This window comes from Triturus cristatus, chromosome 3_1 (genome assembly GCF_964204655.1).
Source record: "Triturus cristatus chromosome 3_1, aTriCri1.1, whole genome shotgun sequence".
NCBI classification, from domain to species: Eukaryota; Metazoa; Chordata; class Amphibia; order Caudata; family Salamandridae; genus Triturus; species Triturus cristatus.
The window spans coordinates 144,273,623-144,301,616 of record NC_140583.1 but is presented as its reverse complement, the minus strand read 5'-3'; the positions used below and the strand labels follow the sequence as shown (position 1 = coordinate 144,301,616).

The 27,994-nt window shown below is 42.8% G+C and overlaps 1 protein-coding gene across 5 annotated transcripts in view; it reads right to left on the bottom strand.

The window, feature by feature from the left end:
• Positions 1–27,994, bottom strand: part of HTATIP2 (HIV-1 Tat interactive protein 2) — a 143,886-nt gene that overhangs the window by 57,858 nt on the left and 58,034 nt on the right. For all 5 annotated transcript variants that reach the window (XR_014978729.1, XR_014978730.1, XM_085643600.1 and 2 more), the window contains exons 2-3: positions 23,927–24,116; positions 18,054–18,161 (exon numbers count right to left, since the gene is read on the bottom strand). Coding sequence is in view for 3 of the 5 variants with exons in the window: in XM_085643600.1 (XP_085499726.1) it covers positions 18,054–18,161; positions 23,927–24,116 (298 nt within the window). In the remaining 2 variants the exon portion in view is untranslated. The remainder of the gene's footprint in view (positions 1–18,053; positions 18,162–23,926; positions 24,117–27,994) is intronic.

Below are 27,994 nucleotides of genomic sequence, written 5' to 3'. Positions count from 1 at the left end.
TTTTAATTCTCAAATCCATTTCACATCACATTCAGTATTATCACTGACACGAGCACTTAACATGGGCAATGAAAAGATACGGACTAAAGAAGCCCGGTTGAGGGGCCAGCTAGGCATTGCACCACTTACTGACCCTATGACAGAATCCTATGAAGCATGCTGCCTTGGTGGGTGAAAATTCTTGTCCCTGAAAGAATTTTCTTCCTGCTTTCTAGTGGGACAATTACAGAGTAGATAATACTGTATAAATGTGGAGTAGAACTAATAGGTTCACCTCTGGTCTTTCCAGAACGTCACATTTCACAATTTCAGAAGATGGTCTGTGCTCAGTATGTGGCGGAGGTGATGGATGTTGGTATGGGTTGTGTGAATTCTTCCCATCCAATGCAGAGTACCCATTTATTTGAGGTGATGTTTCCCAGTGACCTATGAAGTGCCTCTGTCTTTCCCTGACAGATGTGATGTAGGGAAGGGTAGGGTAGGTAAGTCAAGGGAAGGGAGAGTGAGTCATTCTGCCCATCCCAAGCCCATTTCTCCTAAGGGCCCTTCTCTGGAAGGTCTTAGGTTGCTGCAGGTACTTAAAGGACTCTTGGTATGGTGGTCTCTGACATGAGCCCACGGTATGGCATCTCCCCAGCTTTTGTGTTTCCCAAAGGCAGATTTCGGCACCCACGGACTTGCTATATTTGTGCCCTTTTCTATTTTTTGAGGCACCTGTTGAACTGTGTTCTGAACTGATGCTCACCGTCAAAAGGGACATTCAAGAGGTGCTGTTGCACCGGAGGCCTACACCTGGACACTCAGCAAAGCCCGCCCGCGAATAAGGATGCCGATATGATTACCTGATGCCGGTTTATCCGCTGCATCAAGTGAGTATCTAATACTAGCGCTGCTGAGAGCTGCAATTATGGGGATTAGAAGATGGTAGAAAGGGGTAATATGTTTCCTGGGGCATTTCAAAGAGCTAAGAATAAAGAAATTGAAAAGGGTAAGGGAAGACTTTGAAGATCACAAATGAAGGGGAAGACAAATGCAGAAGAGGGTCTGTCGAATAATCATAATAAGTGAAAGAGTGGGACTGGTGATCAGAAATGGTCGTGCATGCAAGGAGATTCAGAGGGAGCAAAAACAAAGGTTGATTCAGAGTATGAAGTATAGGAAAGAAGAAGTTGCGTGAAATTATAAGACTGGATAATCAAGTGATTCCGAAAAATAAAAAAGAGTACTTTTGTGTGTTCTTAAGAAATCACCTGACCTGCTGAGGCATCTACGCGCGCAAAAAGAACAATTGATGGACAGAATGCAGAACAATGACATACATTCACCCCAGTACAGAGATCTGGGCCTAAATCCATCGTTTTTTTGCTCACCATGCCATTCCAGTTTGGACCCAGCCATATGCAAATCAGTCTTGACCCTGCGCCCAATGGGGACGGTCCAGCCCGAACTGCCAGGCCAGGTCCTCCCTGGACTGGAAATCAGCATCCTAGGACCGATTTTGGGTTTTCAGCCCTCATCGGCCAGGATAGCTTGACTCCAGTGGCATGGAGAGCTTGGGACCCACGTCTAGGCATACCCGTCCCACTCGGGGTGACAAATGCAAAAAGAACAATTAATGGACAGAATGCAGAACAATGTCATACATTCACCCCAGTAAAGAGATCTAGACCTAAATTCATCGCAGCACAAAACCAGTTAGTTCCTTTTAGGAATTAGCATAGACTAACATGTCAAATTCACAAACTAACACATCTTGCACAGTTGAACAATACAATTTCCAGGGCAGAAATAATGTATATGATGTACTCCAAAAGAAGTCCATAAGTAGCCATGAAGTAGGTTGCAGGTAAGAGATTTATTTAGCTTAGTTACAGGAAGGTAAGTAGGATAGTAAGTTCAGTATTTCAGCCCTACCAGGAGCGGCATCCTTGCTGCTCAGCCCACACACTCCAACTGTCTCTCCCTCTCTCCACTCCACCAGGCACTCCAGAATTCCAATACCTCATCAGGCATTCAAACATTCCACACACAACACATTCATACTGCTAAGCAGCAGGGAACAGATAGCTAAGAGAAAGGTTACAAAGCATCATTACAAGTTACAACACAATACAATCTAGTACACATAAAGGACATTTTATTACAGACACTGCAGTTTTATACACAAATCTGTTTTTCACACATTTAAAATATGAGTTCCAGAAGTATATTTATGCAGTAGGATAAATAAATATAAACATATCAGTTATGAAACACACTGGTCCAGAACATCCAGCAGTCGATTACGTGGGGTTAAGTGCTCAACTAGTATTACCCATTCTGCATTCTTCTGTTGTAAAAGTATACAATAATCAGCGAGTACCGAATTCCAGGCACAGATTACACACATTCGTAGAAAGATGTTCTTCATAATGTTTACATAGAATTCAATGTTTTTTTAAAAACTGACAGTGCTGAACGAGTTTACGATTACATAGCTCTTTATTAGAGACTATGGAGTTGAATAAATCTCCTGTTATAAAGCCATATTTTAGTCCAACACGTGTGAGGTCACAATCAACACCAGAAGGAAGTCACAAATGCTCAACCCCTTGGGTGCTCAGGGCAGCCTGGAGCCGTCCTCAGCCACGGTGGTCATGTGCAGATGACAGCTCCATGCTGTCCTAGCACCCACCCATGTTGCTTCCCTTGGAGGGGCTAATTTTATTTGTTATAATCTGTGATATGCTTATAGTGCAGCAAGAGGATTCTGGATTACAGCCCGGCATGAAAGGCTTCCCACTGGAAGAGGTGAGCTCTAGGTTGCCCCAAACATGGTGCCGCATGTGTTGCCTGCCTTTAGGGGTGTTGCAGGATATAGAGTTAGCACTGAAAACTTTTGCCAATACATTTCTTTCAATTGTTTATGGACGATGTATTTTTGGATGAGATTGTTGACCAGACTAATTTAGATGCTGATCAGTTTTTGAGGAACAACAGTTCCTTGCCCATGCCCTGGCCTCAGTGCCAAAAATCTGGGCATCATAATTGACAACTCCCTTACTTTGGACCCTCAAATCAACAGAACAGTCTCCACCTGCTTCAGGATGATAAGGATCCCCAGAAAGATTTCCCAATTTCTTTCCTTTTCTGCCCCAAAACAGGCTGTTGTGGCCCTTGTGTGGTCTAGATTAGATTACTGTAATGCCCTTTTTTTGGGTATTAATAAGAAGCTGGTGCATCGACTTCAGCTAGTGCAGAATGCTGCTGCCAGGCTGGTGATGGGTTTTCCCAAATAGCACTCAGATGCGGCCACTATCAGGAACCTGCACTGACTTCCGCTTGGTCGGAGAATTGTATTCAAAGCCCTCTGCCTTGTTCATAGGGCTTTTTACAATACAGTGCCAGAAGGCATCAAGAAACTATTCCGGAGATATGTCCCTACCAAGCAGTTAAGATCGGCTAGTAAGAACTTGCGGATAGTCCCTAGTTTTAGGAAAGCTAGGTGGGGAGGAAGAGCCTTTTCTGTTGCTGCGGCTAAACTTTGGAACTCCCTACCTCTTTCTATTTCGGCTCTGGAATCTCACTCTCTCTTCCGTAAAGCTTTGAAGACCTGGCTTTTCACTTTGTCAACTCTGTAAGCATTGCACATATGTGGACCTCAACTCTTCTGACCTTTTCCCGCAGCGCCTTGACGCCCCTGGGCATTTTAAAGCTTATATTCATTCTTTCATTCATTCCAGACTTAAGCCCCACTCTAGAGCTACCCAGTGGACTCCCATAAATCTGGATGAATTGAAGAAGATCTGGGGTTTAACTATTTGATGGGATTGATAAGGAAGCTGTTGCTGTCTTCATCTTGGTTTACTAGTCCCTTGATGACAACTGCTATATTTCCTGCAACCCTGAGTCGTGATCAGTATTTGGTTCTGCTTCGGATGCTGCATTTTGTTGATAATGCAGCAGCATTGCCACAGGATCACCCAGATTGTGACGGTCTCTTAGAAATTTGGCCTATCCTTGATAATTTTGTTGATCACTTTTCAGAGATCTATGTTCCAGGGAAAGAAATGGCTGTGTATGATTCTTTGGTCCTGTTCAAGAGTGGTTTGATTTTTAGGCACCACATTCCTTGCACAAATTAAGTTGCATATGCTTTCGAAGAGTAGTACTCGATGTGTCTATAATTTCGGAGTGTACACTGGTAGGGATTCTTCTATTTACCCCCTGGTTGTCCGTCCACTTTTGGAGTAAGTTAAAAAATTGGGAGGGAACTTGGTAGAGGACTTTTAACCATTTATACGTAGATAACTTTTACACTGGTGTGCAACTGTTCCAGGAATTTTTCAAAGCGGACAATGTTAAACGTGGCACAATCCGCTCAAACAGTAAAGGTTACCCTAAAGAGCTTATATGTAAAAATCTTCAAAGGGGACAGTGCTGTGCCAAGGGGACAGTGCTGTGCCTTGGGTAGCGATTAACTTATAGCTGTGACATTTTCAGAAAGGAGAGATGTCCACATGCCGACAACTATTTATGATGGAAGTACTTCACTTGTGACTGTTTGGGCTCAGGTTGCCACGTGCACAACCTGTGTGTATTGTAGTCTACATAAAGCACATAGGTGGTGTAGTTAGAGTAGATTAGATGTTGGAGCCTTACAGTGCTGATCGTAAGTCATACATTTGGCATAAGAAGTTGGCTGTTCATTTGTTTCATAGTTTGAATCTGTTTTATTGAATTTTCAGTTAACCTCACAGACGTACACGGTGTAAACCACATTTTGTAACAGTCATTATTGGTTGGTTACTTAGTAGACAGTACATATTAGTACAAATGTAACCAGGACGTATCTCCGTCTCTGGCGATGACAAGAACATATTCATACTAAACTTATATACACCTCACATGTTAGTCACTGGTGTTATCTGCAGTCACTCTGAATCCAAGTGCATCCTATTTGTCAACCCAGTAAATGCAGACTGTGTAGTTGTCTGCTAACAGGGGAGGTGGGTAATAATGGAACGGGACAAAGTAAAGACATAACAGGTAGTTGCGTGTTTAACTAGAGCACTTCCTGGTCTCCCATGTCAATGCATCCCCTCTGCTTTCGTTTGTGTGCTGTTCATTTATTTAATTTGGCAACCTTCAATGGTATTGTTGTATTCAAGGATTTGGTTCTCCAGATTCAAAGACGACCTTCGTTCAGTTTCAGCAGTCTGTAATAGGCAGCCTTGTTGTAGTTGAGCCGGCAAGATTTCCTAGAGTTGGAGTGGTAGAGGATGTGGCAAAAATGAAAGATTGCCACTTTCCTGATTACATTCCTCCCACACCCAAAAAAAATAAAAAATAAATCCTGTAGGCGATGTGGAGTCTGTGTCCGAAGAAGCATGCAAAAGGAGAGCCGTATATATTGCCTCAAGTGTTCTACCAATTTTTAAAATTGTAGCACATGCAACTCAAGTTTTAGGAGCAACTGTGAGAGTAAAAGTGAACTGACTGTCTAGGAAAGATCTGCCAAACTAGATACCAGGAGTACTCCAGGGTGAATCACGTAGATCCCTCAAAGTACTGGAATCTGCTAGGAGCCTCAAATTTCCTGCCACCCAGAGTTCCCACATATCTGCTGATAAAAATATTACCTCACTTGGGTGGGAGGGCCCAGTGCCCGCAAAAGGGCGGGGTCCATGACGCAATATGGCAACATCAACAAAAGAGGTAGCTGCAGTTTTTGAGCCTGGGTTCGGAAGCCACCCAGGAAAACCTACCAAACCCATGCATTTCTGAAAAATAGACACCCAGAAGAGGACAGGGCGGTGTGCCGCTCATGGAACCCACAAAGTTTTCTAACCCACATTGCCCTGTAAACCTCAAATGTTTACTAATTCTGAATATTTTCCTTGTATTACTGGGATGTATTTTTCAAGACTCAGAAGAAATCCACAAAATTCCTACCACCCAGCCTTTCTCCACTTGTCCCAATATAAATGCTGGCCCACTTGTATGGCTGGGCCTAGTGCCCATAACAGGAACAGATCAAACTAACATCAATGGGAGTCCTTGCAAAGGGACCTTGGTTTGATCTATTCCTGTCGTGGGCACTAGGTCCAGTCACACAAGTGGGGGCAGCGTTTTTATTGAGATAAGTGGGAGAATGCTGGATGGAACAAATTTTGTGGATTTCTGCTGATTCCTGAAGTTTATGTCACAGACATGCAAGAAAAATGTGCAATATTAGGCAAAGTTTGAGGTTTGCAAATGCTTCTGGGTAAAACAACCTGGTGAGAGCCAAGCAAGCAAGGTGCCCTGGATTCCCTCAGTTGTCTTTTTAAAAAATGTACAGGTTAGCAAGGGCCCAAAATCCACAGCTAAGCACACTGTAAAAAAAGGGTCAGTTTTTAGTGGAATAATGTCATGTGTCCATGTTGCGTTTTGATACCTCTCCTGCCATGGCCCGAGCCCTAACCATAAAAATGGGGTCTGATGGTGGTGGCTTGTATTTCTTATCAATGCGAGGAGTAATTATTCTTGCTTTGACAGATTGTTTAAAAATGTCATCTGCATGAAGTGTCATACCCTTCAAAAGTAGTAAATATTGTGCCCCTCTTTTTGTAGCAGACAATGTCTCAAAGAGGAAATCTTCCACTATTGAGTCCATATATAAATGCACCTGATAAAGTCGCTGCTCTAGCTGCATCATCAGGTTGTGATGGACGGCTAGGATATAAATCAGGATCAGTGTCAACATGAGAGTCAATATTATATTCCTCCAAAGGATCCCCTGGTTGTGCGTCATCTGGGATGTCCTGATCATCCTCTATTGTTGACTGAGGAGACATGTTACCTGACTCAGATAACTGTGGTGAGTGAGGTGGCGGAGTGGGTGGTGAAGGTGTTGATTGTGGTACAGGTGAAGTAGGAATTGGAATGTGCAATGGACTAGTTGCAGCATCCTTTCTCTTCTTTTTTAGATGTTGAACAGGAATGTCCAAAGCCTCCTCAAAACCCAACTGCTTCTTAGGAGTATGTTGTTTTGGTGGCTGTACCATGATTTTCTTTGATCCAGGGTGAATATTTGAAGTGTTTTCAGTTTTTGATCGAGCTTTTGTTGAAATTGCTCGAGGATTGGCTATGGAGGAGATTTCTGACCAAAAACAAAGAATTTCTGTGGTGGAAGTTTTGTCTTCGATGAAGGAAGTTTTGATTCCGAAAAACACAAGTCTTTTTTCTGTGCCGAGACAGAAGAGTGAGGTGTTCTGGTCCGGCATGGAAGGGATATCGAGGCTCCTGCTGTAGGCCTAACTTTCAGAGCCGAGCTGGAGGGCAAAGCTCCCGAATCATGTTTTCAGTGCGTGCCATAACTTGTGTGCAGTGGCGCCCCATGAGTGGTTTTCACTGTGGTTTTCGGAGCAGTGGTAGGAGTACTCACGGTACATTGTTTCCGTGCTGGCTGAAGAGTAGCAGAGTCTTGTTGTGTATGTAAAGTGATTCCTCCTGTGCCGCTGAAGCCTCTTTTTTCTCTCTTGACCACTGAAGATGTAGGGGACATTGTCCACTTGCTTGTGCTGCATTTCTTGTCGTCCAGCCCTTCGATCAAGGTGTCTTTTTAGACCGGAAAGACTGACAGGCCTCATAGACGTCTACTCAAATTTTGGGCGAGAGACATACGTTGCAAACGGGATGTTGGTCTGTATGAGGGTTTTTGGCGTGGTGCTTCGGACAGAATTAGAATAGAGTGCGTTCCATTAGCAAGTTATTCTTGACCTCGCCGGAAATGGAGAAGTGTTGCCTGGCCGGGCATGGCCTGTACGCCAAGGGAACGAGTTGAAAACCTGCTACGAAAGTCTAATTATGAGCAGTATATGATACCGATTAATACAATACTGTTGAGATATATAACGGGCCGAAGGAGACTTGTACCGGAGCACGAGATACTACATCCAAACCAGTCGGCGTAATGAAATAATTTGAAGATGGCATCAATGACCATGCGCAGTAGTCCCAAAAGGAGGAGTCACACAGCTTTGTGACTTAACTTGTAATCACCCGAGCCCAACACTACATGGCAGACCTATGCAAAGCATATGTATCTACAGCGCACATGCCTCCAACATGAGTTTCTTTTAATCAAAGTTTGAAGTTTGCATGGACTTCTGGGTAAGAAAACCTGTTGAGAGCCATGCAAGTCACCCATCCCTGGATTCCCCCTGGTGTCTAGTTTTCAGAAATGTGCCGGTTTTCTAGCCTTCCCTATGGACCTGCTGAGCTAGGGCCCAAAATCCACAGCTAGCCACACTGTAGGAAAAGGGTCCGTTTTCAATTGAAAAATGCGATGTGTCCATGTTACGTTTTGGGCCCTTTCTTATTGCTGGCACTAGGCCTACCCACTCAAGCATGGCACCATTTTTATTGGGAGACTTAGGGAAACAGAGAATAGTAGAACAAGTGTTATAGCCAATTGTATTTCTTTACATTTGTGCCTTCTAAATGTTAGCCAGGGTGAAGGAAAGAATACATTTTAAGAAATAACCTCTAATTCACATGCTAGTATGGGTACCCACAAATTCAGAAATGTGCAAATAACCACCATCTCTAAACTTCACATCTTGGGCCCATTTCGTAAATACATAGGTTTCCTTGATACCTATTTTTACACTCTTTATAATTTACCTTATGAATTACTCTATATCCGGTACACAATCAAAAACAATTGCAAGGATGAAGCTCATTTATGGTCTCCGAGTACCTCGAGTTGTTAGAAAATCCACAAACTCTTTATATCTCCGCAACCAGAAGGGTCTAGCAGATGTATTGGTATATTGCTTTTGTAAATCGGCCATCGTGACGAGAAATTACAAATGAAAATGTGGTCATAAATGGACGGTTTCTTCCTACTGATTTTCATTATTTTTTTTATCTCAACAGTTAGTTTCCTTGGGAAACCCTTAAGGCATCTACGCAAATAACCCCTTGCTGAATTCAGAATTGTTTCTACTTTTCAGAAATCTATAGCTCTGCGGTATAACCAGGGGATTTACGGTGGTTTCCACACCAAACTAAAGGAGGTTGAAGGCACAAAAATTAAAAGAAATGGGCTACCACTTTGAAAAATGCTCAAACTGTTTTTTGGTTTTTTTTTTTTAAATACGTTTTTTGATTCAGCTCTGCATGTTCCTGAAAGCTGGGGAAATTGTGATTTCAGCAGAGCAAACCTTTTGTTGATGCCATTTTTAGGATACAAACTGACACATTTTTGCAGAGCATTTTTTTCCTGAAATCCTGAACATTTAGCTACATTATGCCCATTTTCTCAGTCCCCTCCAGAAGAAATCACAAACCTGGGGTACCTTTAGAATCTGCAGGATGTTGGGCAAAAGTGCGCAAATTTGGTGTGGATAGCTTATGTGAGGAAGAAAAAGGTATGAAAGTCTAAGCTCCAACTATCTCCAATAGCCCAAAAAAAGGCTTTCCAAAGGAGGTGGGGGGTGCGAGGGGGGAAGAGAAGGCCTAGCAGCGATAAGGCTTAAAAGTGGCAGCCTTCTTGGGATAGCATTTCGAGTCAGAAGTACTAACTGTCTTCAGTTTTTAATATCATGGAGTAATAGAGTGCATTTATTTGCTTGGTAAATACTCAAAAGAAGTGTTCATATTTATCTAGTCATGGACTGTTCAGAAAAAGCAAATAGAATCGCTCTAATTTTATGTAAGCATTTGTAAGCATTTCCGTAGAAGCTGTTGTTGCAGAGATTTGGAAATGCAATTGCTGTAACATGGCTTCATTCTTTGGGGAATGGGAACTGCGATCCCAAGTTCAATGGGGCGGGCCAGTGAGTGTGGGTGCATGATCAGAGACACGGCTAAAAAGAACAACATTATCTGTAATTATTTTGTTGTACTTGCAAGACCAGTCATACTCGGCTTACAAGGGATACACAGCATGGCCAGCCTGTACACATCAGTGATGCACTAGGAAGCCAACAGATGCTCAATTGCAACAGATAATATCTGGTTGAATACATAATGCATTGTCTTTAGGAATACTGCAGATACTTTTGACATATCGCACATCACAAACTTCAAGTGAAGGCAATCATCTAAGCACAGCAGAGTTTGAGTTTTCAAACGGAAGAAGTAAGTGCATACTGAAGGGCACACAGTTCATGCACTTTCGTACCCAACACACCGCACAGTGATGGTTACAAGTAAGAAGTGTATTCGGTTAGCACTTTCAGTAGGGTTCATCAGGAAACACCGTCTGCACACCTCGTCCGACAACCCTTGGTAAAGCTCTGACTTCCAAAGGTAAATAAACGCTTGATGATATCAGATAGCCAGAATAGGAGGCAGTGTGCTGGAAATGAGTGCCCAGCCTGCCTCTGGACAGCAGGGGTGCACTGGCAATCCAACATGGGACCGAGTGTAATACAAGGATGTGTGGGACAGTTCGCTTGGTGGACTAATCGTTCGGTTTTTGTTTTAAGCAGTTTGTAAACTGTCTACAAATTATACAGTCCCAAAATTGTGACATGGTAACGATCAAGACTCAGTAGAATCTGATCTTTTAAATTTAAGAAGGTATTGGTATACTGCAGAGCCGCAATCACACAATTTGGAGTTTCTGTGGGACTTAAAAGAAAAGAAAAAATATGTTGCTCTAGCACGGACGTCAGCTTCAGCAGGTGTTAATCAGGTAACATGGTCCGCACATCAATAGGGATCCTTCACAGGACAGGTCTCCACATTATACAGTCACACTGATTTCCATACTTGCCAACCCTGCCGATTTAGGCGGTAGGTTACTGCTTCGTAGTGATTCCTACTCTCTACTGATTTAAAGCTGAATTCCTACGTCCTTTTAATGCCTGCTGCACATTTGCTGTGTCCAGCGATAGCAATTATATGTGTCTTTCTTTCGAGAGCTGCTCCGCATATGCGGGCACAACGGGCAAGTGCGCCCGCTTTGCGCGCCCTCAGGGCACTTTGGTATTACTGAAGGAGACAAAGATACCTGTGTACATATAGAACCTGAGTAAAGTTTGTCCCTCCATTTGCATGGGGGATTGGCCAAATAATGCAATCACTTTGCCTCTGCGCCGGTGGCGTTTAACTGATGCGAGAGTAGAGGCAAACAGGGCCTTAGGAGGCGCACTGATAGTCGCCGTAAACAGGTGATGCACTGTCAGTGCGTCCCCTGAGTGCAGCCCTCTGGGGGACTGAAAGGGGATCCCCGTGGACCCCCGGGCATCTCGCTTCAAGGGGATCCCTCTCACCTCTTCAAAGTACAGAGGCCGCCTGCACAGAGAAACGCTTATTTCACTGAATGCGGTGCCAAAAGGACAGCGAAAGCTTGCAGCTGCCTTCATGATTATAGGGTGCACTGTACCTCCTTGAAGGTGGGCTGTGGCATAAACCGGGAAAATGCACCCTATTTGTATTACAACCCCTGGGCTGCAAACACACAGGCTGCACCAGCCTCAGGGGTGTATTTGTTAGTATTCTTTATTATTCACCTGGGTAGTTATTTTGGGGGTATCAGTGAGTTATTTTCTTCTGATTTTTTTTTAAATATAAAAAATATAATTATATTATTTATTGGTTGATATTGGGATTTTATATGGGTTTTGGGTGGGTAGTGTAGTAAATAGTATGTTTTTCATATTTATCAAGAAATTTGTAGAGGACTATTTTTTAATAATTTATTAGTGTTATTTATTTTTCGAGTTGGTTATTTTGAAGTTTTGGGTAAGAAATCAAATAATTTTATTAATTTGATTTTTTTTGTTTTTATTATCTTTATGTAGGAGTGCAAACCCCATAACTAAATCTCCTGTGTGAGGAGAGTGGGTGTTAGAGGGTGGAAATGCCACGAAAGTGCGGGAGCACCCACAATCTTACACATTTGTGGGTATTCTCAGATTCCTCTCCAAGCTCTACTCATCCTAGAAATGTATTCCTGTCCCGTTTCTGTAGCAGGAAGGTAAGCTCACCCCCTGAAAATTAGTTACGGTATAGGGGAAGATGTTTCTCCACATGGAAAATATTTTTTCTGTTGAGATAAGGAACAAATAAAAAATAAAAATCATCAGGTGCATTTTTTTTTTCCTTGGGTAAAAATGTACTGTTGTAAACTGTCGCATGGATGAAAGGCAATTTGCTAAACCTTTCAAGGACTTCTCCTGGAAACCTGTGCCTGGAACTGCTTTGCACCTCTGGAAAGTTGGGTGGACTCCCAAAAGTTGTAAATCTGGACTTCCCGGGGGGAACAGGGGAATTCCTTCAGTCCAAAGACCCAACACTCAGGCACATATGTTCCTCCCGGACAGAAGCAGGCAGACAGTTGGTTTATACAATGACAACCAATGCAAATCCAAAACAAAAATTACGTCCATTTCCTTTCAGGCCACCTTGAGACGCATCCGGCGCATCAGGCATCCCTGGGAACCGATATGGGTAGTGTCCCTAAAGTAGCGTGTGTTCCTTCTCTTCCTCTTACCTGATGCTTTTTCCAGCACAAGCAGACACCTCTCTTCACCACGAGGCAGCATGGGCACAAGTCCAGAGCTTTTCTCCAGCTCCAGTTCTTTGCTAGTCCAAACACTAAGCCTTTCATTGTGTATCTCCTAGTTGTTAACCACCTCCACCCCATTGTACGGAGGCAGTAAAAAGACAAGTCCAGATGTCATGAAGCAATGTTCGTGCAGGTGTGCAGTAAGCACAGAGAAATTCAATGTACAACTTTCCACAGAAATGTAACAGCTGTGAAGAAGCCTCACCTGCACTGAGCACCAAGAGTTCAAAATCACAAGACTGGAGGAATTCTCAAGATTACAGCCGTCTCCATCTCGAAGAAAGGAACCATGCAGGGTAGAGGACGTTTTAACCTGGTCTTCTCTAATTCTATAAAAATTTCCCATCGGCCTACAACCATCCAGGAGTTACTGCTGCCAACCAAGAATGCGGAAGCCTGACGAACAGGCTGGAGTGATTTTCGCTTTGATAAATAGCCATTGGTAATCAGTGTATGGTTTCTGGGGTGATGTGAATAGTTTCAACCGCTCTAATGATATATATATATATATTAAAAAACTCTGACCGTAAGGGTATCCAGCTGCTGAGCAGATGTGAATGCCTAGCCCTGACTATGGTAGGTTGGTGAATAGAAAGACAGGTATTCAGTTTCTTGCAGAATTCAAGAAGAGGAGGCGGCTCTGATGTGAATGGTCGGCTGTTCCACACTTTACGAGCGATGTAAGCGAACGCCTGTCTTCCTGGTGTGGGTCTGTGTATGAATGGGATTTGTGTGAGCATGAGTCTTGTGGAGTGCAGGTGTCCGAGTGGGTGGGTCGGGTGGGGGTGGTGTGTGTGTGTGTCTGTGTGTGGATGTTGTGTACGCAGATAACACTGGCCAGCGGGGATCGTGTATGTGTTGAAGAGGGTGAGTTTGAGCAATGAACCTTGAGGCACTCCATACATGAGCTTCCGGGTAAGGTGCCAGCCTGACAGGAGAATGAGGGCTTCTTTGTCATCCCTTCAAAGCTAACCCATTCCTGGCTTGAAGCGTGTATGATATTAAACAAACATCAGGATTGCAGCCAGGTCTTTTGCATGCAAGTCAGCACTGCCGGCCACTTAGGAAAGCCAAGTTATAACAGCGGGGTCAAGTCGTAATACCACCGCTTGCACACCAACTAAAAATACCACCTGCAGGCGACCGATTTACAGATAAAGGATAGAATGCTGTTCATCAAGGCTATGATGAGAGGTCAGCCAGGAGATAAACAGATGTGCACCTGTTTCCCACAGTATTACAAGAAGACAGGCCTTCAGTCGAAATGCTAGATATAAAACTAGTATTTATTAACACCCTCAATTTATGTAAGACGCAAAAACGATTTGGAGGTGAACATCAAAGGGTGGCACTCAAATGATAGAATTAATTGGGGAGATGATTAAAAGATAATAGATCCAAGTTTTTTGTATTTGCAGTAGATTTCCAGCGTATTTACATGGTGGGGAGATAGACCCATACAAAAAAGGAGAATAAAGGTATCACTGTGGCTGAATGTGTGCCTTTCACCTCCAGCCTTCACACACATAACCAGGCACGCGAGGTATGCTGGCCGAACTGGCCTGCGTTCAAGCACGGTACTTTTTCCGAAGTTTTAAAAGATAGGAGAAAAACATGCATTTTCTAAAAATAAATAAACTTAACCAAGGGCCCAAAATTAAACTGGTAAATCGATGATACAGGCAGGCGTGGCTGCAGGTTCATCAACGTTTGTTAAAATAACAAATCATTGTTTTGCATATTTCCATAACCACGTCAGTGGGGTTGCAGCAACTTGAAAACTAAAACAGAAAAAAAAGAAAAATAATGGGCAGCGTGTTTTCTAGGCCTGCAGTTTGGCCGGTTTCAAAAACCAGCCAATGAGGAGCGCGCAGACCCACGCTGCCCCGGCCCTAATCCCGGGCCAGCGGAGGCATAATTTGATTAAAGCGAGACCTGAATTTGTTTGGCTTGAGTTCGGGCTCATCCTCTCCTTAATAGAGTGCTGCCACCTCGCGCGGCTTGATGAAAATTTAAGTGACATAAATACCATGGGACTGCTTTGGGCAGATTAGTCACCGTGATGACTTCAATGCCGGCCCGGCCGTCAGGCGCTGGCGTCCCTCCTTTCACGGGGCCTGCTAACAAGTGACAGGCGCGCCTTGAAGCCCCGCGCCCACGCTGCCACCGAGACCCCCACACTTAACCCGTCAGCCCGCCTCAATGGGCCCCGTTTGACAAGGTGTCCGCACCTTTTCCCACTGCGCTCCTCGGACAAAGCTAAATATTGTTTGATTGCCTATCAATGGCCTGTTAAGCTGAAGCGATTTGGCAAATCCCGCGCGCTCCCAAGCTGATTAGAAGCATCACTTACTAAGCCCCGGCGCTGGGCCTGGTTTCAAGATGCGGCAAGGACGGAAAGTCACGAGGCCTCCAGCCTTTAACTAGAAAGCCTCCGCCTCGCACCGTAAATGCCGCTGCGCCATCAGGGCCGGACTGCCTACCGGGCGGTTTGCCATGCTGCCGAGCTGGGGGCTGATTTCGTTGATGGGGACCTGCCAGTACTGAACGAAATTCGTTTTGCTTTGTTTATTTAGAAGCACACGCAGGTCTCCATCAACGAAATTAGCCCCCACCGCAGTGACATCAGCCCCCTGTTCGGCAGCATGCCAAAACGCCCGGTAGGCAGTCCGGCCCTGTGCGCCATCCGAGGCGCTACTGCGTAAATTCAAGGTCACACACCTTCAAAAGCATCAGACGCACAGCAAGGCTGAGAACTGAAACGGCGACATGTTTAAATGCTTAATCATGAGACAGAAGTTATTTCTAGGCGAGATGGATGGTACACACTCGAATATATTTTGTGAAATGGACGTGCACATTCAAGCCAAGAAGAAAATGTTACTGCGAAATGACTGTTGTCCAGTAAGGCGACTGTAATTCTGCATATTGTAAATAGGGTCAGGGGAAATTAAGAACGTTTTATTAACTTGATTTTTGTGAAGCGCATATCACAGTTTCTGAAGTTTCTAAACACTGTAAAACCTACGTTCAACTAACTGCATCTGTTAGCCGTTATCTCAATTATATTATGTTTTCAGTAGCAAACGATAAAGAAGGATTAAAATCAAGACCAATATTCTGGGGAAAACATTTAAACTGCCTCCAGGCAACGCCGTACGTGCCCTTAGAGACGAGAATATACACTACTCCGCATGCGCATTAATGAAGGTCTCACTGAAGTACGGATGTGAAGCCCCTCCAACATGGCGTAACCCGCGCAACTATTCTCTGTGCCATTTGCACCGGGCACACGTCCGTCTCATTGCAACAGCCTTGCACACAGCCGCTCACCACAGCCCCCCCCCCCCCCCGCATGTTCTGCGAGTTGTCAAAAGAGTAGATGATGATGTCATCGGTAGTGCGGGGTGGTGTAGCTGCATCTTTGGAGCACGTTTCGGTCTAATAAAAACCCGCAGCGCTTCAACCACAGACAGCCACACTGGACTGAGGCGCGCAAAAAACGCAATGGTGCTTGTGAATTTCAAACCTTCACTCACAGCATCAAGATTAGTGGAATTTTACAATTCCAATTTGTACTTAGAATTGTGGAAAAGCAGGCAGTGAGGCACAGTTTTCACGGTTGAACATTTAAGGATAGTTGCCCTGAAAAGAGGCGTTAACAAGAGACGTTTGCTTTGCAAAATGCAGTTTACACCCACAAACTCGAAAGTGTGTGGGCACGGACAAAGCTTGAAAATAGTTTTCAAGCATGGAAAAAAAAGTGCTACATGACTCCAGTTAAAAACAAGAGCTAAAACATTTCTGGGGGTTCTAAAGGTGTAGGTGACGTAGTTTCTAAAAAAATTGAAAGTGCACATTTCCAAGTGATTGACTTATGCATATTTTCGAATGGGTGTAGAAATGTTCCCCAGCAGGGATACTCTTGAAATTTGGTTTTCAAGCCCTGCTCATTATTCTTTTTAGGCCTGGCCTAGATACTGTTTCAGACGCGTTTCCCCTCCTCATGTACTGCAAACAATGATAGATTAAAAAAAAACATATTTCCATCGAGGGGCTTTTGGCCAGCCTGCTACATCCATTGGTATATTCAACTGTCATTCACATTTTGCTCTCACCCACCAACGCATGGAGCAGAGGGTCCGCCCAATTCAGACATTGGCTCTCTTGCATTGTGAGTGATCACAGATCCACCTAAGAAGTGCACTCCAACCTCTAGAGGGTGTCTGTGGAGCTGCTCGGTGCTCTGTTTACAAAGAACAGCATCAAGATTATACAATATGCAGATGACACACAACTCTACTTTACAGTTTGCTCTTTTTCATAGACAAAATGCCTTAAAAACACTGCCGGCTCGTCATCCAGCACATAACATCTAGGACCTTAAAGTAATATAATTACATCATCCGGAGAGAACTCCTTGGCTCCCCTTACAAGCTTGCACCATATTAAACAAACAGCTACATAATTTACAAAGTCATCAAGACCAGCATCTCTGCTTATCTTCCAGACAAGCTCACCGCCTGGGGTGGTTCTCGCAAGACCCGCAGCCTGGACACCATAGACTGCAGACTAAAAGGTATAGACAAGAAAAAAGAAAAGGTACAAGTCCTCTTTAGTCTCTGCTACATCCCGTATCACTCAGTACTGCCCCAAAGCAGGAACCATCCACGTAAACCAGCTTCACTTGTTGGCCTTATGCTCGTCTTTTGCACTGTACAGTGCTCCGCTGCCTTTTGGCTAGGTTTGAGCTACAGAAATAGTGCATACATAGAGTAACCAGCTAGTGGGCCAATATTTTACTTTACCAATGCTCTTTTCTTCCTATTCTTTATCCCATTTTGTTTTTTAGTCACCCTTGTGTGCTTCTAGAGTGTCTTCAGGTTATAGTAACTCAAAGCCAATAGTATAATTTATTGTAAATAGGAATCACATTTTCCTGTAATGTGTGTTAAAACTAAAAAGGGTTCCTATACAGGTTTCAAGTATACCTCCCTGCTATGAAGTACCTGTAGTGTTCTATAAAAACTATATACAATAGTTATTTTTTGAAAGTGTATGGCCACCAGGTTTAGGTGGTAAGAAGTTTTCTTTTCCCCCCCTTCTTTTTGTATTTTTGCGGCAAATGCCTGAAAAAGAAAATGTTAACACTGCACCAATGCAGCAAGAAGAGACATATTCACTTTACCAATTTTTGTTCAAGTTTGTGTATGTTGTATATATAGAACGTTTACTCGTACAGCAGGGTTATTTCTATGGAGATTCATTGACCGTCACCTATTCCTTGCATTTTTGTCAGTGGAAAATATCTAATCTGCCTTTATTCGCATTCACCAAAATGCGCTGCCACATTAATACAAGCTATGGATCTCATTTTTCCTAGAATATGTACGTACTTATCAACAACGAATTCTATAGTCACTTAGCTCATTATTAATGTATAGCATGTAAATAAATATCAGATAATGTCTGGCGACATATGGTTCGCAAGAATATTTCCACTTGCCTCTCCGGCTTTAGCTTTCGTTGTTCCCAAACAACAGAATCCAACATCGTGATCTTGAAACGCGGCGGAATATTCATCCAGCTTTTCGAAGTCTACCACCTCTTGAACCTGGGAGCACAAAAACAGTGTGAATTTGAGTTCATTACTGTGAAAAACGTACTTTATAAACAGGAGTAGTACTTGAGGAGTCATTTAGATACTGGTGCAAAAACTGGGCGCAGTAAGCCCCGATTACGCTGTGATATTGGCAAGTGAATTCAATAGCTTTTTTCGGCACAAGGACATAAAATAATAAATATCACACAGACAAGATTTTAAAATGAATAAAACATTACAGTGGAATCTCAAGCCATTCAAAATACCATTATCAAATCCCATCTGCAATACATGATAAATAAATGCATCATTAATCATTAATAGAGCTCACAGTCTTCCTGATTTTGAGTGCTTGACGAACATAACCGAATACTGATGCACAAGAACATTCCGACTAACAGAGGCGGAACAAACAGACAGAAAAAGAGCTAGAACCAAAACAGCGCAATAATGGACATAAAAAAAAATGTCTTTGTGGCTGATTTACCGTTAAGTCAAATATGGGGAATTAAGAGCACAAATGGTTTTTGCACTTAGTTTGGAATTGCTTCCTTTTTACCCTAGCTTATACCATCAGATACAAGCAAACAACAGTTGCTACTTTGCAGATTTCTACTTCGGCGGTCATTACCTTAAGGTAGTTATATGGTGATGTTATGTTATACATATTTGCACGGCACCCATATCACTTGAGAGGGTGCCCTGGTGCCTCCAGAGGAAGGGGCAGTCCAGCCGGTGCCCATTACAAAAGCCAGGTTTTCGGTTTCTTGTAAAATCCAAAGATTGAGCTGGTGGCACTGATGTACAGTGGAAGTTTGTTTCAAGCTTTAGCAGCCAGGTACGAGAAAGTACACTCGCCGGCTCTGGTTCTTTAGATGCAGGGGACGTGGATGAGAAGGAGGCTGGAGGTTTCTGGTGGGGATGTGCAAGCTGATGCAGTTGTTTTGGTAAGCGGGGCATGGACTGTGCAAGGTTTTGAATGTTTGTATGAAGAGATTGAAGAGTGTGCGTTTCTGAACTGGCAGCTAATTGAGTTATTTGACATGAGTGGACATTTGGGTGAGGGGTGGAAGTTTGAGTGCTAGTCTGGCTGCAGCGTTTTTGATGACCGGCAGTAGCTTGGTGAGGTGATAGGTGATGCTGATGCCCAGTGCATTCCCGTGTTCCAGCTTAATGGTCATGAGGGCTTGTGCAAGGGTTCTTCAGGTGTTGGGCGGTAGCCATCTGAAAATTTTTCTAAGGTGCTTGAGGGTGAGAAAGCAAAACTGGGCAACTGTGTTAATCTGGCTGGTCATTGAGAGTTGATTATCCACCACTATCCATTGGTTTCAGGATGGGTTTGGTATCCATCCTAGTTCAGATGGCCACCAGCCCGAGGTCCAGGTCCTCTGTCTTGTCAGAGTGGAGCTTCACACAGTTAGTCCTCATCCAGTTGGAGTCTTAGAAAATGTAAGAGGAAACTTAATTCAGGTGTTGCGGGTGTCATCGGTGATGGAGAGATGGACCTCAACTAGATGGGTTTGTAGGCATGCAAAATGATGTTGAGTCCGTGGGGGTCGGATGATGTTGGGTAGCACTCTCATGTACACACTGAACAGTGTGGGGCTGAGTGAGGATCCCTGGGGGATTCAACAGATCAGGTTTGGAAGGGGACAGGCTGACCATCTAGGTGCGTCCAGTGATAAAGGAGTCCGTTGGTAAAGCTTGAGTGTGGGCACGAGTCTGATGGGGCTTCCGTGTGGATGAAGCACATGGTGGAGGTGTTTTCTCTCGAGGATATGGTGAACAAGCAGGTCATGGCCATGTCCAAGGTTTCAATCTCGTTGGGTTGCAGAGCAGCGAGGGTTGAGTGGTCCAGTTGGGGAACAAATTTGTTTTATATGGTGTTAATATTGTCACTGAAGTAGTTGGAGAGCTGGGTGCAGAGATCTTGTGATTGGGAGGGTGGGGCGACTGGCGGCTGGGGAGGTGAAGTCCTTCACTATGGCGAAGATGTATTTGACACTGTTTGAGCTGTTCTCAGCTCGTTCAGTCAGGGCCTAGTGGTTGCGATTAGTTTTACATTGCGATACATAAAGAGTACTTTACTTCGCATGCCAAGTAGTATTGCTACTAACCCTATACAAATTAGTATATGAATATATGTCCATATATATGTCTACATATGTATATAAAACAATATTTAAAAATATATTTATAAATGTATATTTTTAATTCTTAAAATTAAATTTGTTAAATGTAATTGGTCAGAAAATTAATATATATATTACTGAATATAGTATTAATGTTGAAATAAAATAGCATCTTCTTTTTATTAACTTTGAAGTAATTTTGAAAAAAACACTAATATTGTTAATTTAAAAGTGCGGGAGCCAGACAATTTGAAGTGCTGCTGTTTGAAGCTCCAGCTCGGAATAGAGCTCCCGTTGAAGGCTGCTAGGTCAGGAGAGGGGAAAGAGTCAACAAAGTGAAGCAGACACAATATTGGCAAAAACAAGTGCTTCTTTCTACTTCTACTGCTACTGCTGCACGCACTAGGGTGATAGCACAGTTGCTTTGTCAACAATCAGTGAGCAATCTGAGGGTGTTTGAATTTCAGTGATGGCTCCACTACATGAGTTTGTAGGCACAGTCAAGCACGTACCATGTATCCAAGGGTCAGCCACTTGACTAGTTTGACTGCTGGTTATTCAAAGCTGGGTTGTCAGTGGGTACACGGGGATGTGGGTCCAGTCTCACAATGTGTGCTGCTCAGCGGCAGAGAAGATCAGATTCATGTGAACCCTGGCAGGATCTTTTTTTTTTTACAAAGTATCAGTTCTGGTAAGTGGGGACACTACTCTTGTGCGCTCAAGGCAGGTGGTCTGTGGGTACACCATGGTGTTGGTCAGGTCTAATTGTATGTACAGCGCAGCAGCAGCACATAGCTTTATGGGTTCTACATGGAGACAAAATGACTCAAAGCGCACATTGCATGGACACTGATGAAAACTCACTCAGGCATGCCTTTAAAAAAAAATAAAAAAATCTGAAAATCATTGCTATCAGTAGCCCGCAGACCAATCCATGGATATTTCTGGAACAGGGCCACTTGGCAACTTCCCTGTAGTATGTCCAGGAAGTCAGTAACTTTCTTAAAATACAATTAGCGACTTGTGGCATGTTTCACAGAATTACTTTAAGAAAGGGGGACACTTCTCCAGACGTACTTCTGGGAAGCTTGTCGTTTCCATGTAGTATGTCCAGGATATAAGTCACATCACGGAAGAAGCTGCATGAAGCACCCTTCCCATTTCATAACGTGGCCCAGAAGCGCTTCCAGGAAGTGGGACACTAGCTAGAAGTATCCACGGCCTCTTTCAGAACCACAGGCAGTGAAATGTGATCATTACAGAGTTACGCATAGAATACCTTGTGAAGACTCATTATGGCAACTGCTGCTGCTATAGTTGGAATCATCTGTGACTAAATATCATGAATACTCATTGGCTTCTGTTTAAAAGCCATGTCCTGTGCTCTGGGCATGCGGCACATGGCAGAAGACTATGCACAAAATGTTTAAGAGGCACAATGGCTGTGTGTTGGACATGGCCGAAGAACACGCCAATTGCCCAGAGCAGTCTTTACATGCGCCCAAGGCCTTGCTTAGCATGTTCTAGGGGCACTGAGGCAGAACCAGTGCATCTTTTCTTGGTGAGTGAGGGGTAATAGTTAAATATTTAAAAAAGCACAACACTTTTCCGAAAAACCTTTATGGGAATTTATCTTTATTTAAAAGATAAAAAACATGTTTAAAATAAATACACATTTCCCTAAGAGACTTACAATACAAATCTGTGAAATTTCCCAGGCCTTGCACCCAGAATATAGTGGATTCACTCTTGGGGTGTATCAATGTGACCTGTCCTCCGTTGCTGAACACGGGTCTTATATTGGCAAGTACTGACTTCAATTTACTTGCTGAGAAGTTGGAGCCACAACCAACTCTGACAATCAAAAACTTGGATGTTCACTTTCTCGCTATAGACAGTGGTTTCGGATAGGGAGGTCACAAAGCAGCAGCAGACAAATAGCGACTTGCAAGCAGTAATAAATAAATTGGGCCGAGACAGACTAATATGGGCTTGTCGAGGGGTGTTCAATTTAAGTCGAAGAAGGAATGATCTAGACGGATTTACTCTATATTTGGGCTAAAGTACCCCCTACCGTACATCATAAGGATATTGCAAGTCACCAAAGAGTTCAGTCACCATATAGAGGAAATAAAGCAGGAGGCAGATTTCCTTTATAAGGTAATATAACTCCGAGCTGACATGCAGTATCCTTATTATGTACATCAGTGGGTAGTTTAGTTCTTATAATACATGGTCCCACCACCACTCTTCCCATAAAACAACTTAAATCCTGGGTGTGGTGCTTTTTTATATGAAATGAAAAAGTTTGCATGTTTGCAAACATGAAGATTTTTAGGTAAAACCTCTAGTGAAAAATTAAACACAACAAAAAGCATTAAGATATTTATTGCAAAAAGATATTAAAATCATTTTGCTACAAGCCAGTTTTTAAAAAACACTGTACCTCAGAATGTGTACAAACATGCATAGAGTCCAATTTTCCTATAATTTCCTAAAGATGTTGACCTAAATATCTCCTTCTGCCTGGTACTGATCATGTAAAATAAAAATAGAGCACAAAAAAAAGGCAAGTATTGTTTTTATTTATTAAACTGCACCTTTAATTATGCTCAGTGAATTGATCTTCCTTTCCCCTGGGCTGCTGGCTCTGGCAGGAAACCCTGTGAGATCAGACCTCAACTATAATAAGTAATTATAGCGGAGCGGCTATGTCATTTCTTTATTACAGGCGACTAGGTGCCTCACAAGTATTATGTAACTAGGAGGATAAGAGACTGGCTTTTATAAAGAGATTGCAGGATCTGATTTATCATATACCACATAAGGTAAATTTACATGTAATGTTCCCCAGCTTTAGTCTAACCTCACAAATGAGTGTTCTTTTTCCTGTTCAGCTGCTTTAGAATGGAGGTGAAGAAAAGTAAATCTGCCATCACCTGCTCATGCTCGCTCTTCTGCTGGGGGGGGGGGGGGGGGGGGGGGGGATTTGAGTTATGCCACCCATTCAGTGTCCTCCATTGGAGGGCTACCTCTAGATTTTACTGGAACTTGTTTATGAAATAAAATCCATAGAACAATGGCCTTTCAGGAAGCATTTAAGACATTCATAAAGGAGAATCAACGAAGGATAGTTAAATTATATTTGGACCGTAAGATTTTAAAGATCTGTTCATATAATAACGTTTAAATGCCTCAGATGCTGATTTACATATATGGTATAAAGTTGAAAGAGTAAGTATGTAATCTGTAATAAATAACCTTATTTCTTTATGAAAATCTGAAAGTTAAACAGAACTGTGTAACTGTCCACCTTTCGCAATAGACCTGTGAGCTCTGCCAGCATTTCTCACTTGAGCTGTAGAATCTGCAATTATTGTTTGCTACGTTATTCTTTGTGCCACTCGGAGGTGCTAAGTTTGCACTGGGGTTGCTGGAATACAGTCCAAGTCTTCGCAGGACACAGTACTTTAGTGAAAAACTACAGCAACATTGAAGTAAGCGTACTGCATTTACCAGAATGCAATGGGGTGAACTGTGCTCAGATGAGAGGCAGTGTGATCCCTCCCCTCTTGTATCATACAGATTGTTTGTTAAAGAAAATGTGCAACTATATTTCAAATGTACCACAAATATTTATCTTACCACATCTTTATAAGAATCATCTTCAAAGTCAAGTTTCCTACGTCCGATTGTGGTGACTTTGGAAAATATATTCCCTTTCACAATCTCTTTCAGTAATGCTTTGCCAGTTTCTCCTGACGCACCAAGGATGAAACATGTTTTATTTTGTTTTCTGTAGTCTTCACGCAGTTGTTCTAAGTTTTCCACCATTCTACATAGGAAGGAAAAGAAAAAAACTGATTTCAGAAAAGGTGAAAAACAATATTTAATGGCCATCTTCCACCATGAACAAATAACATTTTGTGCCACAGTGCTGTAAACATCAGGGTTTACAGCTACCCTCCCCATCAATTTCTCCCTGACTGTCTGATGCTTTCTCAGTATCTTGCTGAACTCATTCAGTTTTTGGTGCTCCGGCATTTCTAATTTATCTCCCACAGCGAGCCGGTAAGTGCAGTATTGCAAGCTCATTTATGGCCCCTCAAGTTTATAATGTGGGAAAGCCCTTTCCAATACACTTCCAAACAGTTGATAGAGGATATACTAATGAATCAAAGTCACCGTCCAACAAGATATGTGAAGGAGCGCCTTTCTTGGCAAACCCACTCAGCAAACAGGCTTGTGGCCAGTGCTACCAAAGGACAGAGAACTAAAATAAGACCTTCATATACACCACCAGTTCACACCATTAATGATGACCAACCTTGCAATTCCATTCCCTAAACCAGCTCTGGCACTGATGAGTTCAGATAAGGCTACACCGCACACTGGACAATGAATAGACACTATAAATAGCAAGCTGGACAGAGTAAAAGCAAAGAGGATTTAATAAACAGCGTTTAAACAGGAAGTGAGAACAACACACATAAGCAGGACACCAGCAGTCTTGAAAACAAGAAATACAAGAAAGAAAAACCAAAAAAAAGGTAATTCCTATCCCCAAAACTGGTCTGGGTCAGCTCTTTCCCAGGGTTTGGCTCCAAACTGACTAAGGTGAAAAAGGCAAGTGCGACCTAGTGTTCGGTTCCTTTGTGTGCACTGCAGGCAGAGCTCTTTAAAATGTAATTAGGGCATGGTGCAACTCCCACCAAGCCACCCAGTCATGAAGAACCACTCCCCTAACACCTAGGACTTCTTTGTTCCCATGTCTGGAAGCAATACACAAAACACCACAGAAGAGCCACTCACAGCCATGTGATCCTGAATACAAGTAGAAAATAACATTTGGTTTAGGCAGAGAAATGCCAACTTTCTAAAAGTACCATTTTCAAAATGTAGCTTAAACCCTACTTTAGCATAAGAGGATTTTAAATTGCAACTCATTTGAGTGCAAACATCATATCTCTGCTCTCAGTCCGAAGTTAGCACTGATTAAGTATAAGAAGGTAACTCAGTGTTAACCTATGGAAGAGAGAGCCATACAGCAGCGAAAAACGACTTTATGAGTTTTTCCAAAACCATGACGTAAAACTTAAACCCACATGCCCTACTTTTTAAATAACCTGCACCCTGCCCCATGAGCCTTTAGGCCCTACTTTAGGAGTGCCTTAAAAGTATTAGAAAGAGATTTACGCCTGGTAAAAGGTTTATTTTGCCGGGTCGAAATAGCAGTTTAAAAGTGCACTACAGGCTTATGTGGCAGGCCAGAGACATGTTTTGAAAGGCTACTTTAGAGGGTGGCACAATAAGTGCTGGAGGCCTGTTCATTGCAATGTCCAGGGCGAGTTTCCACTTTTCCAAAAAGACATGAGCGCTTCCACTGCATCTCAATGTGTTTTACGTTCTGAGAGAAGCAAACTGTTCTCTCTTCAGTCGGTTTTATTTCAGTGAGCTAAGCGCAACAAAATATGTATTCTTATTTATTAAGGGCGCCCATTTGTAGTCTGATTTAGGTTAGGCTTCCGATGTCTGGCTGTTCTATGACTTTTTTTTTTTTTTTTTTTTTTAAATCAGAGCTCATCTAGTAATAAAACTAAAGAAACACTCGGATATCTGCAATGAAAAGCCCCTTTATTGCAATGATCTAAAATATGTCATCTGCTCGAGGCCCTCCAAACCTCAAATGGTCTGTGAACCAATCACAGTTCCTAAAACCTTTTAGAGAGGGCAAAAGCAGTGAATGGATGAACGGATGTCTGCTTTAATTAGGAAATTTGGGGACATAAATGGATGATAGAGAGTGTGGGGATGAGTGAAGAGGATGTAGATGGACAGAATGAAGATGATGTTGAATAAAGTGTGCGTAGATGGTGGATGGAAGGATAGCCTTTGAAGAGAATTAGGAGGGTCTAGATAAATGGGTAGAAGGTGTGGGGGTGAATGGAGGTGCTGATGGTTGCGCAGTGTCACGATGAATGAAGACAGCTTGGATGGGTAGATGGGTGTAGAATGTGGGGGGGTTTGAACAAAAAATGTGTTATTGGCTTAATGGGTGGATGGAGGAATTGTGTTGGTGGGTTTAAATGGGTGGATCTGGCATGTCGAATAAATAGACGCATTCATACATAGATCTTGAAAAGCATGTGATGTATGGACAAGCAGGTACTTGGAGGAATCGATGGGTGTTTGGATGATAGATATGAACAAGGGAAATAATTATTTGTGTCAATTAATACAAATTGGTACAATAAACAACAGATTAAACAAAATATTACGCATCATACAAATACTTTAAAACTAATAAAAAATTTTTTAAAAAAGGTGTGACCATGGTGCTTTAATACCAACAGAACAGAAACGTGAGTCTTTGGCTCTGCCCTTATTAGCAAGTGTTGACCCCCCCACCCTCCTCCTCCTCCAGTTACACTCAGATTTCCAGTCTTTTCATGGCAGTATGCAAAAGGTTTACAAATTTACCAAACTGAGCTAGATCCGTCGGTTTGTTAGTACTTGGACAATAGGCCCAAGCTTCTTTACAAGTTGAGATTCCCTGGGTTAAAAACCTAAGCCTCAATACAGTGCGACGAGCTGTTGAAAATGCTGGATGGCTGTTCGGGAAGCACTCAAGTTGTTTCTGTAGGTGGACAACGGGTCAGCCGGGATTGTAATATCAACTCCGCTGATTATGAACTAATGTCTGGTGATAGCTGGTATTTCCCTTGTATCGGAGAGCTTATCTACTCCTTAATATTGTCATTACTCATTGCTTGAACCACAACAATTTAAGTTTTGTCAGACACCTGCGTGTTTGTTTGTGGTTTAAGTACTCTTTGTGCATCTTGTACAGTACTTGCTTGAAATATTTCAGGGGTCTGTGTCATGGGTTTATGAGGGCCGTCAGACACTGTCCGCCCGTTAGGATCAAAGTTGATTTTTATTCCTGAGTAAATGTCACTGGGACTGGATTCAGTTGTATGTTCATCCTTCTTTTGCAGGTTGCCAAAAATTGGAAAAACGTCATTTGAACAGGGCGCTTTGACCATGTCAACTGACGTATGTATATGCAGCTTGCCTGGCGTTTTAGGAGGGATTTTTTTGTTTGCTTCAGCCTTTTTTTCTCCCTCTTTGTAGGTGGTTTAGTGATTTGTGAAGCTGGCCGAGTCATAACAGTACTGGGGTGTTGGTGTCCCATGCGAGGCTTGCCACTGACTTCAGCCCCTACTAGTGATTATCTTGAGCCGAATGGGCCTTGGAATAGACATTGGACACGTCATTCGTCGAATGGTTGCTGGAGGCTGAAATAGAGTTCACCCCTCCTGCATTTCCATGGTAAATATTAGAGAGTGATTCTATTATTTCTGCTGGGATGCCGTGATTAGATTATGCTGATAGTTGATCTTTAAATTTTCCACAAGTAGGGATAGAAATTCCAGGACTGTGCACAGATTATCAACCATGGGAGTACAAGCACAGCCCGTGCTATCGCTGTTTTGTTAGAATATGGCTATTTTGATTCAAGCTTTAGAATTTTTGATTCAATATTAGATATGGAGTTAGCTAATGACTACATTAGATCAATTTGTAATTAGAGTATGTGCGATTGCCCCATGAATGCATTTGTTGCAGCCAACAAAGATGAGTTAATTGACAAGAGACGGTATTAGTTGGAGAGTTGCAGTCATGTTTAGAAACTGACCTCTTAAATGTTAG